Source organism: Sturnus vulgaris, chromosome Z (genome assembly GCF_052056855.1).
Source record: "Sturnus vulgaris isolate bStuVul1 chromosome Z, bStuVul1.hap1, whole genome shotgun sequence".
NCBI classification, from domain to species: domain Eukaryota; kingdom Metazoa; phylum Chordata; class Aves; order Passeriformes; family Sturnidae; genus Sturnus; species Sturnus vulgaris.
In genome coordinates, this window is record NC_142283.1 from 48,589,317 (window position 1) to 48,610,374 (window position 21,058).

The 21,058-nt window shown below is 35.0% G+C and overlaps 1 protein-coding gene across 1 annotated transcript in view; it reads right to left on the reverse strand.

Annotated features, from left to right (window-relative positions):
- CNTLN (centlein) overlaps positions 1-21,058 on the reverse strand; it is a 168,238-nt gene that overhangs the window by 142,994 nt on the left and 4,186 nt on the right. Inside the window, 2 exon segments of the mRNA XM_088157014.1 lie at positions 6,272-6,356; positions 17,822-17,896. Of these exon segments, the coding sequence (XP_088013140.1) occupies positions 6,272-6,356; positions 17,822-17,896 (160 nt within the window).

Below are 21,058 nucleotides of genomic sequence, written 5' to 3' on the forward strand. Positions count from 1 at the left end.
TGCCACAGCAGATTCTCTGCACCACGACAGATCAGATTTTCTATACAACCCGTAACACAGTGCTGTACAGCAACACTGCCTAATAAATGCAGTCTCTGTTCTTTCCTCTCTTGCTAGCAGCTCTACTTTGAAACAGCAGCAGTACAGCCTTCTAGGTCAGAAAACAAAAAATCCGAAGTATCTTTCCATCATCTATTCTGTCTACTAATTTCAAATCAAAACCAATACCCTGCTAAATAAGTTTTTCTCTGATCTTCATTGAAGAGCACAGTCTTAATGGAACCAGGCTTAGACTTTTTTTCATACGCTTTTCTCTCCAGCAAGGCTTATACAAGGTCCTCAAAGTGAGTTAGCCTCTGGAAGAGTGCATGACAATCTGAGATCTGCAAGAATCGATACCTACTAGCATCTATGCCTGACACAGCAGTACTTCATTACACTCGTGTACATCAATGCTGCCAGATCAGGTGTAGTAAATAAAGAACAGCTGTTGCTGTGATCACCTCTTCTAAACAAGCTCCTTCCAAAGTGCTGTCAGCAGATTCATAAGGCCAGAATCTAATCTCAGAGGGCACTGTCTGTTTCATTCTGCTACCTAATCCTTAAAACATAGCCATTTTCTTGACTTTCAGGAAATCTACCCATATTCAAATAAGAAGCCATGATCTATGAAAAATTTCCACATCAAATGTCCTTAAACAGGGAATAAAATACAACATCTTAAAACCATACTGACTTTGGAACTCAAAAAAAAAAAGCTGTGTCACTATAATGACCAACTGATGTATTAAAAACAGTAAAGAAACTAATCTCTTATACATTAAAAGCAGATTCCATTGGCTATAGAAACCATTTTTAGGTCAGATAAAAGGCTACTCTGCTTTAACTCTCACTGGCTACATGATAACTATTCTGGGCTGAAAAAGAAATTGCACAACTAGACACTAGTTGAAAAAAGGATGAATGAGATCATAAACATGTCCTCCCTCTTCTTTCTAGGTTTGACTACTGAGCTCTGCTCAACATTCAAGAAATCATGCATTTCAATCTAGTGTACTGGGCAGAGGACAAGAGACATCACATTTCTTTACCTATTGTTCAGTTTTCTGTCTAATCCAAGTCCAGCTACCATCTCTGTAGAAACACCACTAAGAATATGAAGGCTGAGTAATAAAGACCCAGAAGCTTTAGCCAGCTCCAGGAATGGCTACACACATGAATTACTGAAAAGGTAAGGTACAGATTTACAGCACACCTGTATGAATACCTAATATAGCTGATTTTCTGCAAAATTAAGTAGGAAAAAGTTCAGTTTAAAAACTATTTCCTCAAAATGGAGTAAGCTACCTCACAGAAACACATTTTCGACTGGTAAAAAAAGAATTCCTAATGGGAATTCATACAAAATACTAATGAGCTGTAAAGGTACACTGTAATTTAGTGCTTATTAATTTCTGCAGTCAAAAAAGCCCACAGGTATCAGCCATAGTCATCATACTACCTACCTCAAGTAACATTCTATCAATAAACCAAAATCAGCAATTTTCAACTGCTTGTATATTTTCTTCCCATCTTCCTCACTGAGATCAGCTCCTTAACAAGGTTTCCTTCCCTGAATTTTATGAGAAAACTAACTAGAAGATGTCAAACAGAAAGGAAAAAAAAATATGATAATTCACTGATGCAGTTTAAAGGTGCTACATAAAACACAAGTTTCCCCACTGAAGGCTGACCCCTCTTCCAATGTAAAACCTGAGTCACTTCTTTTTTAAAGAAAAAAAAATTGTGTTAGTATCGCCTTCAACATGCTTTGTCTGTAGTATATCTTATTCACTGGACAAACTTTTTTTGCAAAGAGTTTACAAAATTCACACAATCTCAACACTGCTGACACATTCATCTGAACTCCTTAATACCAAAATTATCCTCATGTCCCTCATTACCCAAGAATAATCAAGTTTTCATGCTATGAAAATAAAGTATTTAGATGGCAATTTCTGTATATATTTGTCCTAATTCAATAAAAGTATTTTATTACAAAGAAAAATATAATCAGGTGAAGGTACAAAAGTTAAGAAAAATTTATCAGTGTTAATTAATGCTTGAAGGTAGAATTATACTTCTTTCAATTGGACCCATTAAAGAGGCTTTAATATAGATTTGCACAGCAAGCTGAAGATTTTCAAGAGCAGATAATGAGGCAAGCTAGTACTATTTTAACCCCTCTAGAGTATAATCAGTTGATAAGGTTTTGAAATGCTACAAGGTCTAGGACAAAAAGATTAGCTTTAGTTCCTCCAGATCAAAATTGAAACCTAATTAATTAACAATGTTATAAGAAAAGGTTTACTGCCATTTTTACATGTCTTTAATGTCATGTTCTAAAGAAAACAGGTTAAGATATTTTAATTTATCTATTGTGTGAATGGCAGAAGACTCTTCCCTGCACCAACACTATCTGATAAACTAGTTGTTTGAATTTTAAAATTTCACACATTCCCCTAAAAAAACCTTTTTAAGGAAAAAACAGCATCAGTGATCTACTCAAGATACACACTATTATTAAAAATTAAATACAACAGGTTAAAAATGTTTACAAATAAAAAAGCAATTAAAAGATGTCTGCAGCTAAGTATCTATCAGTCTTCAGAAAAAGTAAAATTCAAACAGAGTGTTCTAGCCACTTAAACATAGCAGTTAGAAATTATTTTCCTTGAAACAAATATAGAAGTGATGCATATATGTCAGGGATATGTAACTGCTGAGAAAAGAGTTTTGAGACACTGCATAAAACAAAAATAACAGTTAAAAAATCAGTATAGCAATCAAGACACTACTACTACCACAGAACAAGATTTTTACCACACAGCATTTTGAATAAATGTATCTATATGCTAGATGATGCCCAGTTGTGACTATCAGGATCAAAAGTTACCAGTAGACCATTTTAAAAAAACAAAAAGCACAAAGGAAAAAGTACAAAGGAAAACTCAAATACAACACATTCCATGGTGAATTTATTAATTAACAAGAAGTGTAATATTAATAATATTTTAACAAATTTATTTGAATCTTTGAATAGTACATATTGAAATGTCTCACGCTAATTCATATTTTAAATATGAAGTTATACAATAAACTCATGACAAGAAAAAGACCTTATTCATGTATATAAAACTCAAGATTACAACACCGTTACTTAGGAGAGGTGAAAAACTCAAGTTGTATTAAGTAAATAGAAGTTCAATGCATATACTCTAGTCCAAAGATATTGGACAGCAAAAGATATGAAAAATTATGATTTTTCAAAATTTTCATAAACTAAAGCCACAAGTCCCATTTTCATGAGCATTTGAGCACTTCTGTTCACTGTTATACAAATGTGATTAAGGACCATATTACTTCTCAATCATAGTTTCCACTGTATTATTTTACTTGATTTTCAGTAAAATTCATTAAAATAGAAACCTCTCTAATACTTGAAATATCTCAGTATGAACTAAGGTCATTTAGATTTCAGTATGAGCTAACTACACAGATGTATTGCATCTAGGCTGTGGAGACTATGCTGTCATATTTACAGAAATTTTAAAAGTCCTTTTAGGCATGTCAGGATAAAGTCTAAGAACAATACAAGACAAGAAATATGATCTAGTGTTCTCCTTATATGGTTTTGCTGTTATTTCTAGAAGCAATAGAAGCTTACATTTATGTCAAATGATGAGATAGCTCATTGATTTTTCTTTTTTCCTTTACTCAGCACTGATTTATACAATCAGCTTTTTGTTGGCCACTCAGAAATTCCTAGACAATAAACCCTACACCAAATAATCTTGTTTCAACTGTATGATGCATGAAACAGAAGAGAAAAACAACAGAAGATATGAGTGGCTAATCTCAACTTCCTAGATGTAAAAAATTAGTAGACTGAAATACACAGCCTTCAAATCTTTCTGTCTTTACAGAAAAGAACATTCATTTCCATTGCTGTCAAAATGTACATTTTCACAAGCAACCTATTTGCATGTTAATTACATAAATAGTATCTTTTCCTCCTTAGATGAACAAAGGAGCAGATTCAGTAAAATAAAATAAGTAAGAACACTACATTGTTTTTTAGCAAGCTCCATTCTTTGATACCAAATAACTAAAACATTGCACTCAAGAAACAATCCCTCTCTTGATCCAACTCTACAGAATCCCAGCCAACGGATGAGGCAAGAAGGTCAGAATGACATCACCTCTCTACACTGCTTTCATACCAGCACTGGCACCATCTGGTGCCCTTCACAACCTCCCCCCCAAGTCAATGATACTCTAAGGGAAGCTAATTGTAAGGGCTGCATTAGAGTTGTGATGATCATCAAAACAACTTCTGTTCTCATCATCTGTTAGAATCACTGAATCAGAGTATCTTGATTTGGAAGCAGCCCACAAGGATCATGAAGTCCCACTCCTGGCCCTGCACAGGACAACCTCCAGAATGACACGATGTGCTTAAGAGCATGGTCCAAATGCTTCTTGAATTTTGGCAAGCTTATGGCCACTTCCCAGTGGAGCCTGTTCCAGTGTGCAACCACCCTCATGGTGAAGAAACTTTTTCTAATATCCAACCCAAACCTACCAAACATCTCCAAGCCAATCCCTCGGGACCTGTCACTGGTCAGCAGAGGGAAGAGATCAGTGTCTGCCCCTCCTCTTCCCCTTATGTGGAAGTCATAAACCACAATGAGATCGCCCCTCGTCTTCTCCTCACCAGGCTGAACAAGCCAAGTAACCTCAGTCACTTCTGTCTTCCCCTCAAGGCCCTACACCATCTCCATTATTGCAGTGCCCAGACCAGCCCCAGCACTGGAGGTGAGGCTGCCCCAGCTCAGAGCACAGCAGGACAATCCCCTCCATTGCCTGGCTGTGATGCTGTGCCTGATGCCCCCCAGGACAGGGTTGGCACTGCTTACAAACATGTTCAACTTTCTCTGAACAGGATCTCTGCATTTTCTGCAGGGCTACTCTCCAGCCTCTCACTCCCAAGTTTATATGAATATCCAGAGTTTTACCACCATGTTGACAAAGTCTTCTTTCCTGGCCGTCAGTTTTCCTTTACATTCTAGTTACATTTACCAGTCTCTACCCATTTCCACATGAATGATGTAAATGCATTACACCATCAATTTCAGATTTCTGATCAATTAGAGTTTCAGCTTCTGAAATTGATCTGAAACCACAGAGAGCAACCTCACGGAGATGCACATCCCAGGTTCAGACACTGCCACAGCAGGCAGCCTTTTTAAAAGCACAGTACTACATATATATTCCTGCAAAGGTCTTCACAGGTATTTTGCCTTTCAGGTAAGGACAGGATAGAAATGCAGGAACCATACATTGCTGGCTTCTGAACATGATGTGTGTGTATGCACCAAACACATTATACATCACACCTACAGCCATGAGGATGAGACACCACACTGAAACTTCAGCCACTGCTGTAATATAGAAGTTTATTTAATAATAAACAGTATTTTTATTTTTTTACTGTATTATTTTATAGATAATTACATCATTCATAGATCTACATATGCAATGTAATACATTATATTACATCTAATATATTAAATATTGGATATAATTCTATAGCATATAAAGTATATAATATAGGTTATATATGAGATACAGATAATATACTATATATACATTATATAGTCCCTATAATGAACTATAATAAAATATAATGTATCTATTGTACTTCATATCATATATAACATGTGTATGTTTTCTATATATTTGTTTAAAAATTAATTGATTCAAAAATAAATAGAAGGAGAAACACCATCAGTTCAGTGGTGTTTCTTGTAAGGGAGAAGGTGCATTAGGTTAATTATTTAGTACTTGTCAGGATGGTAAATCTTACCAAGATGTGCCTGGGCACATTACAAACTTGAACACAGTCACAGGTCTTCTAGACTTAAATCCAAGTTTAGGCTAGACCATAGGAAAAAATGAGGCAATGAATTGAGAAGATTTTTCAGAAAAAGTTTAATCTAAAATCATGAACTTTTTGGTAACAGATCAACTGTTTGAATAATACAGAAGACTTTAAATAATACTTCATTAGAAGTATTACTTCTGATCAGAATCATCAGATCAGAATCTCTGAATCGCCTGCAACTTTTTTCTTAAGACACAACAGCAAACTATCTTCTCATTTTAACAACCATAAATGTGCTGTCGATGAGAAGTTTTCTTAACTGCTGTATTTAAACATAATACAAACCTGTTCTAGAGATTCTATTTTGCTGTCTTTGGCTTGCAAAATCTCTAAAATTCTTCTGTCCTTGACTTCAGCTTTCTGTTTTTCTCTGGAAACAAACAAAAAAATAGACACTTTATTAGTCATAATTTGCAGTTAATCATTTGAATTTTTCATGTCCTGATAATGAATGTCATTTTAAAGCACAGAAAATTAAATTATCTGAAGCTGACAGGCCCTGCAGAATTAATCAGGGAGCATATGGCAAGTGACAGCAAATTACATTTGTAAACATCTAACGCAGCTTTGTTCAAAAATAAACAGAAATAAGAGGTCTTAATATTTTTAAAGTAGCTCAAATTATGTGTCTCTCATTCTCTCCCAAAGATAGAAAATGTACTTGAACATAGAATGAGCAAAATGATTTTTCCCCTTCTTTGCAATGTAGAATCACAAAGTTACTTGAGCTGGTGAAGTCCTTATTTCAGATGCATCACATTTTTTTGTCTGAAACAGTATTTTTGAACATTATGGATAATTATTTTACTATATTCCACAGGGACAGAATGTGTAACTTTTACCAGCAGGAAAAAAAAGACAGCTCAGAAGCTTGAGTAGGGGGGATGAGCAGGCCCACTCTATGTGGTTAATAAGTGTACATCTATTACCATCTCTGCAACACTTTGCTTTGCTTAACAAAGTACCTCCTCTCATTGCTATCTTATTTCTTAAATGAGGTCAAACATTGAGGCCTCAGCTGGCTACTGCTTTAGACAGAAAAGGAAAAAATGATTCAACAGTAAGGATATTCAGATTCCTTAGCACAAGTCAGACGTCTAATCACTGTGTGACTGAAGGGCTCAGAAATATATATTCCCTAAAAATATCCAAACATTTCAGGAAATCCCAGCACCATAGGTGACAGAAGGAGAAACTCATTCAGATTATCCCTATTCCCATAATACAGTTAAAACTTTCATCATGGCTGGTATCAGTCACCCATGGAAGCTAGAAAATCCTGCTTGAGCAACTCCTCCTCTACCAAATAAGGAATGTTTCAGAGCTGGACGGGAATAAAACACTAGTACACATGAGTCAGTAAATCTGATAGAAAGTGGACAGAAATATCCAGCTGTACACAAAAGACTTAATCTGCTGAAGCATTTTGTAACAATGGCCAATAAGGATATTAGATAAATGAAGGATTATTTTTCTCCACTATTAAGTATTACTATGTAGTCTAATTCTATGAGAGATTTAAAAAACAAAATTACACTGCCATAACATGCCATCCAATACCATGGTGGTTGTTAATAAAGTTCTATGACTGCTAAAATATCTAATTCAATCTTCAGTAAACAAAGAATTGAAGAAAAATGGTATGGAATTTGAGAGGAGGGTTTTGGAAACTCAGGTCTCAACACATCCAAACTCTATAGTTCTCTCCTATTTCAAATATAGCGGCAATGATATGTTGTAGGACTTGAAGAAAACTGCAAAAAACCTTCCTGAAAATGTATGCATTTAAGCTACATTTAGCTTAAGAAAAATAAAAATATATGGGAAGCAGTCTTAGTCAGTTGTATCACATTAAAAAAAAATCTGCTTCAAAAAGCAAATAACTCAGTGCTGTGAAGTCAGATGTTGAATATTCAAAAAGTATTCCAAAAGATATTTAATATCTGAAATGTATTTAACATCTTAAGAGAGACAGAAACTTAGAGAAAAATGAACATCAGATACTGACCTTAAAGCATCTGACCACCTGCAATCAGAATGATCAAGCCACTGCATGATAAGTTGCTAGAAAGTCATAAGCAGTAAAATAAATAGGGCATACAGTTCTTCTTAATTTATCTTTGATAATCTACAAGAACGGAACTAAGTAGACTGCAATTACAGAAATTCCAGCAAATATGAAATGATTTAATGCATTCCAAAAGTTATGCTGTGATGTCCTTTCAAAAACAAACAAACAAACAAAAAGGAGCACCAGAGCCAAAACAACAAACAGGTTTCAAAACATGACAGGTTATGAAACCAATTTACCCTGCTTATAACATATCTAGCTAACAGAAGTTACATTCTCAGCCATGTTTTTAAAAATGGTAAAAGACTTTCTGTCAAGTCTATAAAACTTTGTACTAGAAGATATTAGAAACCTTAAAAAACAGGAGTTAGTAAGCAAAAATGTAAAAGTGGCTGAATAGTGTATTTGTATAATACTTAATCCAAAAGTCTGTGCATGTTCCTGAAAGAGACATCCTTCCACGATAGGTACAACTTTAATGAAACAAAGACTTTTCCAATACAGAACTACTAATGCTTCTTCATACTTAATTATTTTGCTGCAAAGTCCTAAATGGCCATCAACAATTACCCTTTCTTAAAGACAACAGCTGCAGTAATCAAACCCCAAATATTTGGGGAGGAAGGTTATCGCTCTCCTATAAGCATGTTGCATCGTAATCTATTTGAGGATGTGTTAGACCTATATTGATCTAAACTGTAAGAAATGTAACATTCGAAATTTCCTCAGGTCTTAATTACAGCTAGACAATTTAAGATCAGATACACCTAAAACTAGCTGATCCTAATCCTAAGAGCTTTAGAAGACAAAAAAGGAAGTCTCTACTACAAAATACTTAAAGAGTCAAGTGCAGACACAGAAAGAATCATACCATTAACCGTACACAAGCTCCATGAAGCACTGAATAGCATTACCTCCAGCCCTCAGAGGTATCCTGACCTTAAGTCTACCACCCACAGTATCTCATCATATTCCCAACTCTAACTGCTATCTCCTCTCTCGAAGTCAAGTCTTTTGTGAAGCAAGACCCAATCAAGACACAAAAACTGTAAAATCAGATAGCCTCCTAACACAACTATGCAATAATCACTTGAAAATTATTATTAAACTTGTTTTCTAATGCATTAATCAATCTGAAAACCTGGTAAGTTAGATAGGTCTCCCTAAGGAGTTTTACAATTGTGTGTGGGTAATTTTTTTGAATTTATTTTAGGGAGAAAACAGAGAAAGTGAGTAAGTGAACCAAGAATCAAGTAAAAGAACAAACAGCTCTGAAAAACGGCATGCACAGCTAATTCTGATTTATTATTGGCAATTAAGAATCTATGGAGCCCTCTGACTTTAGGACATGGCTTCAAAATAGAGGTTCACAGAATAAAGTCTGGGACTGGAGACGTAAAAAAAAGAAACAGATCACCGTTAAAGCTCTGCCTGTAACAGAGCTACACACTAGCCACAGCTCACAGTGCACTTTTAGTTAAATGCAGTATTTTCCACCTGTCCAATGCTTGGTAAAACACTCCTTCAAACAAAGACATCAAAGAACATAGTTTATAAACACAGATCTATCATCATCATAATGAGCGGCAAAAGTATTAAATAAATTTAGTAAGTTTTGCCTTTATGATGTTTTCTTTCAAGCTCTCTAGATATATGCTCGCTACTGCCCCCAAAACAGTTTCACATGTAACTACCCACAGTTAAAGAAAAATATTTTTTTATTACAAGTTAGGTATACAGCAGAAGTTGTCAGAATGTAGAGTATAAAACTTTAGAATCTAAAGTACAAACTGAAACCTCATATGCAACTTTATCAGCAGTTTCTCCTGATGGCATAGGACGTTTTCCCATGCTCCTTGCAGGATAACTCCCCACAGACACTCAAGGTAGTATATCTGACTGGAACTGACATAACATATTTGGATCTGCTGTCACACCTTAGAATGGGACCTGATAAGAATTGCAGTAATCATCTCTTCTTTTTTGAAAGGGTAACAAATATTGAGAAAAAAATCTTCAAACAACTTCATTCATTGAGCTATTTTGTATTTAAAATGTATTTTTAAAAGTCCATTGGAAGACGGGGGGGGGGAAATACAGGCACTGTCAAGAAGCTGATGATGATCAATGACTGAGACAAACTCCTGTTTAGCTAATTAGAATCACTGATGAGCAATAATGATGTGAGCTAAGAATATTTGCAGACTTCTTTAGGATGAAAAATGGAGTGAAGAGAGGCTGTCAATTTGTACAAGTTCTAAGCTCCAATCAGTTTTCCCATGAGTACTACCTATTTTAAATGTTTAACACAGATGCATTTAGCTACAAAGATTATCAAGATTCAGCTTCCCACAAAAATGAGGAAACTGAGAAAATATTCTTAAGCTTGACACTTTTACTCTTTCATGATTTTCTTGCTGTACTACTCAATTATACAATAAAACAACGTTCTTTTATTTTTGCACCATTTTTAATGGCTTGGTAGAAATGAAGCATTAGACTTTGAGGAAACATTTATCCATTAATGAGGTATGGAAACATCAAAAAACTTAATATTTTAAAAAACAGAAGTCTGTTCAAGTTTCTAAAAACACCATCCTTCCAAAAATCTTCAGCAGAAGTAGTATGAGCAGGGGTATCCTGTACTGTACCATAGGTCTTAATCAAACAAGCACTTAACCATCCCTCAAGAAAAAAGTAAGAGTTGCATATAATTACGAAAGTCACATTTATATCAATTAAATGAAAATAAATTCAACTAATAAATTGAATTTGCTGTTTACATGTTTCATGGAATGAATGCATCCTTTCAGTTTTACAAAGCGCTGAATTAAAAAACAGCAAAAAACAAAACCAAAAACCCACAAACAACAAACCCGACAAAAATCCCACAAAAACAAACAAACAAACAAACACCAAAACAAAAAAAAAGATCCCAAAACATCCCAAAGACAAAAACATATCTACCAATTTTGTCTGTAACAGAAAGTTAAGATTACACTGCAAACTTTGGACAGTGTGGTAAAACAGTAAGGCTGCAATTTAACAGTGTGTCTCTAACAACAATAAACTGCTTCTAGAAACACAGTTACTTTTGAACATTTCATGGATTCTAAAGGGCTGCAGAGCTAGAAAGGCTATAAAATATCAGTCGGTGTGATGCAGCTTTAATTTTATTACCTTATATCCCTGTCCTTCAACTTTCGAGTAGTTTATTATTTCCGTAATTTGCACATTCTCTGTTTGTATTAAATAGGTAATTAATCACCTATGTGCAAAATGAAGTTGTAGAGTACAAACTGTCAATGTTATGGCAAATAGGGCACCAATATTGTAATTACTGTGTACAGTCACAACCCTGTCATTGCAGAGTTAGTGGTTAGTAGAAACAGCCTATGCCTTAATCTTCTAAGTAGAAACTTTACGGTGTTTCCATGTATTTAGAACTGATTTTAAAAAAAGAGCGAAATAGTTTTCACTTAATCAAGAGTTTAATTTCATCTAAGAGCCTAGAATATCCTTATACTTTATGAACTACAATTGATATACAAAATTACTTTTTTCTTTTAATACTTATAATTAATACTTTTAAAAGATTCATACAGCACAGAGCTAAAAAAGAATTTAAATTAATACCACACATTTTGTACTTTTCTAACAGCAGTTACTTTCTATAAAAAATTACATACACCTATTTTTGTTTCTTCACAAAAATAATTTAAGATCTAATTACAAATGTTAAGTGAAATTGTTTCCTTAGTAAATTACCTATAGAGCCAGTTCTATATTACATGATATGTATCAAAAGGAAAAGGCATCATTACAGAAATATAAATTTTCTTGTATCTCTAACTTGATTGATTTAATTTATGAGATGATGTATTAAGGAATAAGACTCTCATTTTAAGCATATGATGATGTCTTATTTTAAGCAGCATACATAAAATATTAAACCTATTTTTACACTGAAGTAGTAGAAAAAATAGTGACATTTTCACCCAATAATTTTGCAAACATTTTTCATCTAAAATACGCAAGTCTTTTACAGTGTTCAAAATATCAGCACTTCAGAACAGACTGCTTTAACATCTGCACATCACCAGGGTTTCCCCCAAGGATTTTTAAATGATGCCTGCCTGTGCTGAATAAAGTGCTAACTTGCACCTTGCATTTCAAACTGTGTCCTGAGCAGCCATCCAGTTGGTACAACACCAGCTGAATTCCCAGAGGCCACTGTTCAATCAGGCTTGACTGCAATTATCATGTCAATATTTTGTGCTCCGATATGCAGATATGCACACATGCAAACTGCATAATACCTTCTTCTCCATGGAATGTTGACTTATGTTCAACGTTCTGAGAATTTTTAATGAAACAGGATATTAAACTTTCATTAACTGTAGAAAATCACAATTATTTGACCTTAGCCAGAAAGGTTGTACTCTTATGCTCTATTATTCTGTCCACTGTATTGAGTGATAGTAACCAGGCAGTCCACTGTATTTTAAATTCAGAGTGACAAAATGGTAATGGCTTACATCTTGTTTACATCATTGTCCTCCTGTCATTATGTTTCCTGTTAATTTGTAAAAGGGTGTTTTAAGAAAGCTTCTGCACAATGTTTATCATCCCTTCAAAAAGATGCAAGATACAGACTTTTAATTTTCTCAACTGACATAGGCATCTATAGTGTTTATTTCTACAGCACATTCACTTATCCTTTTACATAAGAAGTACTTGCCATTTTCAGTAAATCTGCATATCATCAGTCAGTAAACAATGTGTCAACCTGTTTATGCTACTTTATGCTACTCACAGGATGCTGCAAACCACAGCATAAGGTCCTGCAATTACCTTTCCAAAAGTTCTTTGGTTATTTTTGATCTCTTGCTTTTCAGCCACATTTTTGTCCATCTGTTCACCTTTAGACAGATGTAACTCCTCAGGACGAACAATAACAAAGCTCTCAATCACTGGCACTAACATTCAGGTTGCCACCGTTTCTTGAGTGGCCTGAAATGATAAATACATTCTTTGCCTTTGTTAAAAACTTCAATACACAGCACACTTGAAATCTAGACGTGGAAAAACCTCTGCCTAAGGCAGATTTGCCAAAGGTAAGTATCTGTAGGGTATCATCCCACATAATACAATCCCCACGTACCTCTACCAAGTCTTGTATCATTGCCACAGTTTGATCATTAATGGATTCTGCTACATCCCCTTCCAGAAGAAAGTTAGAGTCAGCTAGAAGCCCTAGAGGAAAATTAGTCTGTTGACTTGTCAAACTTTCATGTACTATAGAAAGAAGAGTCTTAAAGCAGAGCTCTGAAGTTTGCAAAAATATTTCAAAACCTTTTATACTCTCGTCTGAACCAAATCCATTTCAGTTTAAACATGCATTTACTTAATAAGAGCTATTTTCTAGCACCTTTTTTTTTAAATTAAAAAAAAAAAATCTTTCACAAGGCAGCAAACTAGAAATAGCATACTCTTTACATAATACTGAGATCAATAGTATTTAAAGTAGCTGGAAAGTATACTAACATGAGTAGTAGTTTTACAATGGCTTGTTTAAAATACCTGGAGGCTTTTACATATCCCAAAGGTATTTCTCATTTGCACAGTAAAGATAATTTTTTGTTTATATCTGAATATTAAATTGGGAATATAGTTACCGTTATCCAGCAAGAACTGCAAAGACTGCTGAAAAGTATCATTGGTGTATTACAGGAATCAGCAGCATAGTCATAAAAAAGTACAAGTTATATTTTTACAATTTTAGGGCAGGAGACCTTCTATTTTGAGGCCATGAAACACTTGAAAATAACAGACAAATAATAGCAAGGTACTAGTAATTTCCCCCCACACCCCCCCCCCCCCCAAATTATATATTTTCCTGGTTTGTTTGGATAAAGACACTATAAGCAATTGTCAAATGCTATAAATATAAATTACCTTACTGTAAAGCTAGTACTGCCCATTCAATTCCTTCTAATATGCATTTTCTTTACTTTTTCATCACACATCTGTGGTATAAGTTGTAAGGCTCTATGTGAACATTATGTCCTGCATCTTCTAATTCTCGTCACTGTAATCTCCTGAAGAAAGCCCAGTTGTCTCTTTCATCAATTTAATGACTGAAATCCACTGGACAATATTGTTTGATTCTTGGTTATGAACTTTTGGTGGAAAGAGAACACAAAAATGAACCTATTCAAACACTGGTGGCATCCATGTCACAAGTAGAAACAAAAAAAGGTTTAAATCCATCTCATTCTATCTCAAAATCTCACAATAAGCCTGAGCAAGACAGAAAAAAGTTTTGAACTTGAATATGATTGGGTCTCTATTGTTCCTAATATAGATGAGAAAGAAAAAAAATATATAAGTCTTAAATGGTTTTTATCAGATTTCAGTGTAAATTTTCAATTTCCAGCTCATCTCACTGTGTATAATACAGAAAAATGGGCTGCAAGCAGCACAGATCCTCCCAAGTGACATGCTTCAGGAATCATCTTGCTTATAACAGTTATTTGATCATCCCATCTTTTAAACTCTTTAAACCTATGTATTCTTCCCAGATTAACAAAGCCAGAAAATCTATTGTCCTGTAGTTTTCTGAACAGCAGCAGTGGTAGATAGCATACTCCCTGTAAAGCTCATCAATGTATTGGAACTAAGATAAACTGATAATAGCATAAAATCAACATATTATTTATATAATCTATAAGACAAAAACTTTTCTGAAAGGATGAGTGTGAAGAGGTGCAGTCATGAAACTGAAGCTACTGAGGAAATCATTATGGAGAGTAATAACAGGAAAAGTTAGGATAGAATATATGGGGCTGTAATTTGGTTGTGCAGAAGGTTCACGGGTAAAGCTGGGCTAGAAACTATTTCCAAAGCGGCAATTAGACCATTCTCCGGCAAAAGAGATGAAGCTATATCAATTAAAGAGAAAAATACACACTACTGCTCCATCTGTCAAATCAAAGCAACCCCAAAGTTCAAAGTTGTGATTAATAAAACTCCTATATACCGAATGGGTTTTATCCAAACCTATTCCAGGATTCTCAGGAGTAATGATAACACCTAAAAAGATGCTGCGGAAGCAATTTCTTCTTTCTTAATTCCATAATTCAGAGAAGCATGGAAAAGCTGTGATATACATGTACAGCCTTGAGTTCAAAAAGGTTCTAAACCATTAGTGTAATTCTAAAAGAGTAGAGGACATAAAAAAAACTAGACAAGCACGTTAACAGAAATATGTTGGCAGGGTTTCATATACCAATCACCAGTCCCTATACAGTGCAAAACACATACAAAAAATCTCAGCTTATTACCTTGCTTTTGTGCATTAAGATCGTATATAAGAGCGCCATATCCATTGTATCAATAAGCATAATACACAAAATGACCAATTTCTGTTCTAAATAAAGCATAAAATAATTTAAAGCAAGAGGCAACTCTCAGGCATTAAAATAATCCTATACATAAAGAATAATAAACAAAGAAGGGAGACTGTAGCTTACATAGGCGCCCAATTCAAGAACTCCAAATAATTCATTAAGTGACCATTATTTAAATGCATGCTTTCTAACATCTCTATGCTTCAATTCATCTTAATATCCTGATAATTTTTATATGCAACATAAATAAAGAATGTTAATAAGCCTGAACTCCTGCTTCTGCCTTCTTAAGCTTCAGGTAAAAGAACTGCAATTTTCCACATTGTTCGGCTATCTATAAAATGTGGTTAGGACAATAAAGTTTTTTAATGTTTTCAATATGTAATGTACGTTTACATATATTAATTACTTTATTTATATATTTTAAGCAGTTCACTCATTTTTTTGTGTTTTGGAAGATGAATTCTACCACCAATGTCCTCATGAAAACATGACCAAATTTTATGGAAAAAAATCATTATGATCTTGCATTTCAACATAAATGAAGGATGCTATGAATTTGTGCATCAGTCTTCATGATATATTAAAATTATTTCCCAAATTAAACATGAAAACAATACTAAAAACGGTTTATTGTGGAAACAGCCAAGTTACTACTCTCTGCAGTTTAGTGTCCCAGTACAAAGCCAGCAGTTACTTGATATCATTATTGGCAACCAATAACAGCTGTCTGAAAAAAATGTCCTTACACCATCACTGTCTTCCTCCAGATATGAATCATACAGAATGTTAGCTCTAGTTGCATGATTACACTGTATTTTTCGACAAAAAAATTCCATTGCTTTATGCTAGGCAGAATAGGTGTCAAGACTATAAAAAATAGTGACAGAGAGGAGATCAATATATCGACATTGGTCATCAATACATGCAAGTATCTCAGAGATGGGGGTCAGGAGGATGGGGCCAGAGTCTTTTCAGTGGTGCCTCTACATAAGGCAGAACTTCTTTACACGGAGGGTAGCAGAGCACTGAACAGACTGCCTAGGGAGGTTGTGGAGTCTCACTCCCTGGAGACACTCAAAACCCACCTGGGCACATTTCTGTGTCACCTGCTTTAGGTGACCCTGCCTTGGCAGAGGGGCTGCACTAGATGATCTCCCAAGGTCCCTTCTAACCTTAACAATATCCCGATTCTGTGAAATGCACTCCCAGCTAAAGAAGGTAATGCTGTATTTTCACAAGTGAAAGAACATGCACAGATGAAGTCCAGAAAGGAAAGATATGAACAACAAAACATGTCTTCTAAGATCAAAGCACCCTGTGGAAACCAAAGGAGCCAGGACCCCTCATGAATCTATAACAAGCTTCCCAAGTAGAATTGGCATGCCATTTTAAAAAGTTTAAATCCTTTATTTTTCTTTTTAAAAATTCCCCTTTTTCATTTTAGAAGAGAGAACTCAAGGCACCCTAAGATAATTAAGTGTTTCAATTCTGACAGTCAACTCATTCACATTCTCCTTATCTTTGGCCTACAAAAAAATCTGAATTCATAAATATTAGCATTACAAAACAATCAACTGCATACTGTGACAATTAACTAACATTTAGAGGAATCAGATAATAGTATCATGAAAAAAAATGATCACCATTACTACCCTCAGAGGAGTAAGCTGAAGAAGTAAGATCTCGCTTGTGTGTGTTAGTGAAGATGGAAGCACTTACAGGTAGGGAAAAGTTCCACCCCCAGAGGGTGGCTGAGCACTGGAACAGCTCCCCAGGGTCACAGCAGCAGCCTGAGAGAATCCAAGAAGCGTTTGGACAGTGCTCTCAGGGACATGGTGTGACTCTTGGGGTGTCCTGTGCAGAGCAGGGAGTTGGACTAAAGGATCCCGACTTCTTCCAACTCAGCATATTTTATAATCCTATGATAGCTACCTTTTCTATTACCAAGTCTTAGCTTTTCACTTCCTCAAGAATTCAGAAAATTTACATGTAACTGTTATCGAACAGCTTGCGACACTGGAAAATTATCAGTCATCTTCCTCCTCCCGCTCTTTCAAACAAAATAGGAAAACAAAATATTGCAGTAGATTTATAATTTCAAAATTGTACTGAACTGCAGCACAGCAAGCTCAGTGAGAATAGATTTTAAAGTATGCTACAACTTGCACCAAAAAAAAAGGAAATTTGCAATGTATTCTAGGGACTCTTGACAAAATTTAACAAGTAAACGTTTTCAACACATTTTTAGAACTCTATATAGTTTTCAATTAAATTATAAAGAATATGGTATCAGCAGGGGAGGCTGGTTGCTTTTTGGTTTTAAGTAGCATGTTAAACCTTCAAACTCACCTTTCCATAACCAAAGTGAAAGCTTGAGTAAGATCTGGTTTTGACACCTGGAGATGTTTCCAAAGAGACCAAATTCTTTATCAACCTTAGAAATAGGAAAAAAGAAGAAAAATCACATTACACATATAACACCTTTTACAGACAAAAAAAGATATATATACTAAGCATATTCAAAAGAAAATTGCCAACAAAGCCCTATTCTACTGAGAATTCCATGCAAGTTACCCACTGTTCCATGAATGACAAAAACATAGCAAATGGTTCTCTTGAATAAACAAAGTTTTAACCACACAGAATTTTGAAGTAAAACAAACACCTACAAACAACATTAAAATAGTATGCAGTGCAACATATGGCAGCAGAAATTACATTATTTAAACAAGACTGCCTTTTACTATATCTATTACTGTTACTGACACAATTTCTATTAAATACTAAGCTTGGAATACCTCCTTCAATATTAAGTTTTACCACATTAAGCTCTTTATTTCAAAATATGCAGTAAAACAGCCTTCTAACACACACTCATCTAAGCAGTACACAGAAGTTTTGGAAAAAAAAACTCAAGTGAGAGCAAGAAAACAATATTCTTTACAAACAGACTTCAAAAAATTCTGAAAACTAGATAATAGCTAAAAGCTTTCCATTTATATTTTCTACTACACATTAGTTGCTCTTTTCCACTGGTGTCTTCTTATTCCCATACGATTTTATTACTGGAAGCACCAGTATTAGTTATTTTACAATCTAAACCCATGTGTTAATTATATAAAATGTTAGGGTAGAAAAATAAAATCCAGCAAAAAATGAAGACCAGTAAGAAAACACGTGTACATAAACCATAGTCTAGACTAGGATGAAACCTACTGAAACAGTCTGACATAAAATTAGGAACTAATAAGCCAAACTATCATAATAGCAGCTAGGCCCATTCAATAGGCAAAAATAATTAGAGTGCAGCTATGTCTACTAGTGTTTTAGAAATAGAGAATCATTTAGACTGGAAAAGACATTTCTGGTCAAGGTATCCGTCTATTAACCTAACATTGCTACATCCACCACTAATCCCTACATGCCATATCTACATGGCTTTTAAATACTGCCAGGAATGGCACTTCCCTGAGTAGTCTGTTCCAGTGCCTGACAAGAAATTCTTTCTAATGTCAAATCTAAATGTTAAACACCAAATTGCCAGAAAGATCTTGTAATTCAAGACCATTATCAGCTTATGCAAAATGCACTACACCAGAAAAGAGTTCATCTTTCTTAAAAGTAGAAAAATTTCAACTGTCTTTCACGGGTTGTGCACAGCTTTTAAAATGCTGACTCTGTTTCTTAAACTTCCAAACAAAATCAAACAATTAACAAAACACTGTGCAGGAAGAAAAGAGGAACAAGATTTTTTAAAACATTTGAAAAAACCACAGTCCTGCTCTAACCAAATTGGGTTACTAGTGTAAGCACTCTTCAAAATCATGAGTGACCCTGCTGCATGCAAACAGTAGCTAACTGGATTATGGCACACTACATTCATTTTTGAAGAAAGGAAACACAAAACCTGAAGTGTACACCATATAATTAGTAACTCAAATTACTTTTCATCAGTATCCAAGTCTTTGCTCAGTACAAGTGTTAAAAATATGTTAACTTTCAGCTCAGAATTAAGTTAAAAGATAAACACTAAGCACCATATGAGTAAAAAGAAAAAAAGTACAGCCCCTTATTTCCTGCTATCACCTTACACACTTAGTATACTGAACTTTTAAATATCAGAGGGAAGGACAATAAAAAGTGTGCACTTGTTTCATGTCCTCAAAATAAAAGACACTATCTCCCAAAAATGCCTTGACAGGCCACCTGAAGAGTTACAATGTGTGCAAATTATGAACCTACTGCTTCTTCTCAGGCAGAAACAGACTGAAAAATAAAAATGTTTTCCAGATTTGGAAGAACTACTGCAGACTTCCAAAAAGTATTAGGATCTGCACAGAAGCTGGATTCAAATTTGAACAGCTAAAAACAACTTGTGTTTATGCTGGTAAGTCAGGGTGGTAAGCAAACAAAAAAAACAGACACAAAAAAATCAAGCCACAAAGCTGGACTAAACCTCTCTAAACAATAGCAAAGAAAATATGATTTATTTTTAATTATTTCAAAGGACATTAAATCAGTAGTCCTTCCAGACAAAATGACACTACTTTCACAGAATCATCTACGCTGGAAAAAACCTCTGAGATCATCCAGTCCAATCTATGACAAACCACCACCATATCAACCAAACCATGGCACTGAGTGTCACATTTAATCTTTCCTTAAACACCTTCAGGGACAGTGACTGCACCACCTCCTTTGGGCAGCCCATTCCAATGCCCAGTCAAGCCTTCTGTGAAGCAATTCTTCCTAATGCCCAACCTACACCTCTCCTGGCACAGCTCAGGACTATGTCCTCTTGTCCTGTCCATGGCTGCCTGTGAGAAGAGAATGACCCTCTCCCAGCTACACCCTCCTTTCAGGCAGCTGTAGAGAGTGATAAGGTCACTCCTGAGCCTCCTCCTCCCCAGGCTAAAATACCCGAGCTCCCTCAGCCGCTCCTCACAGGACTTGAGCTTCACACCCTTCCCCAGCCTTGCTACCTTTCAGTATAAGGAACTCTTTGAATCATAATAGCAGGAATAAACCACTGTCTCTACTCCAATTTAAAAATAATTTTAATTCAAAGTGCTCAACTGATCAGAAATATGGAGAGCAGAAATTACATGGCAATAGTGTTTGAGCATTTTGATACATCTAATACAGAATTCACTGTGTATTTTATACTAAACTACCATAAATGACTAAGAAATTAGTCTAAAGACCATGAAATTACTGTAGAGAGAAGACCCAACAGAACAAAGTGCTAACTGTATTCTACCTGAAAATACTCAGAAATCTTGAGTCAAGCAAACAGTCAACCGTTTCTTATGCTGACTGATGACCTCATGAGCTATGTTTAGTTAGATTTGTTTGCCTGTTTGAAGTCTTGGATCTGCTTCTAAGCATGCTTCTTTAACTTTCTCCTTTACTATCCTGAATACAAAACTACAGAAGTAGCTGTTGGGTTTTCTGCTTTTTTTTATATATTAGAAGAGCTGAGATCCTTAGACTTCCGTATGACTCTAAGAAGCACTATCAAACACCATGAGACTGTCTACAAGCAGTGGTGTCTGCTTTTTGTCCTATCACGCAAATTCATATACA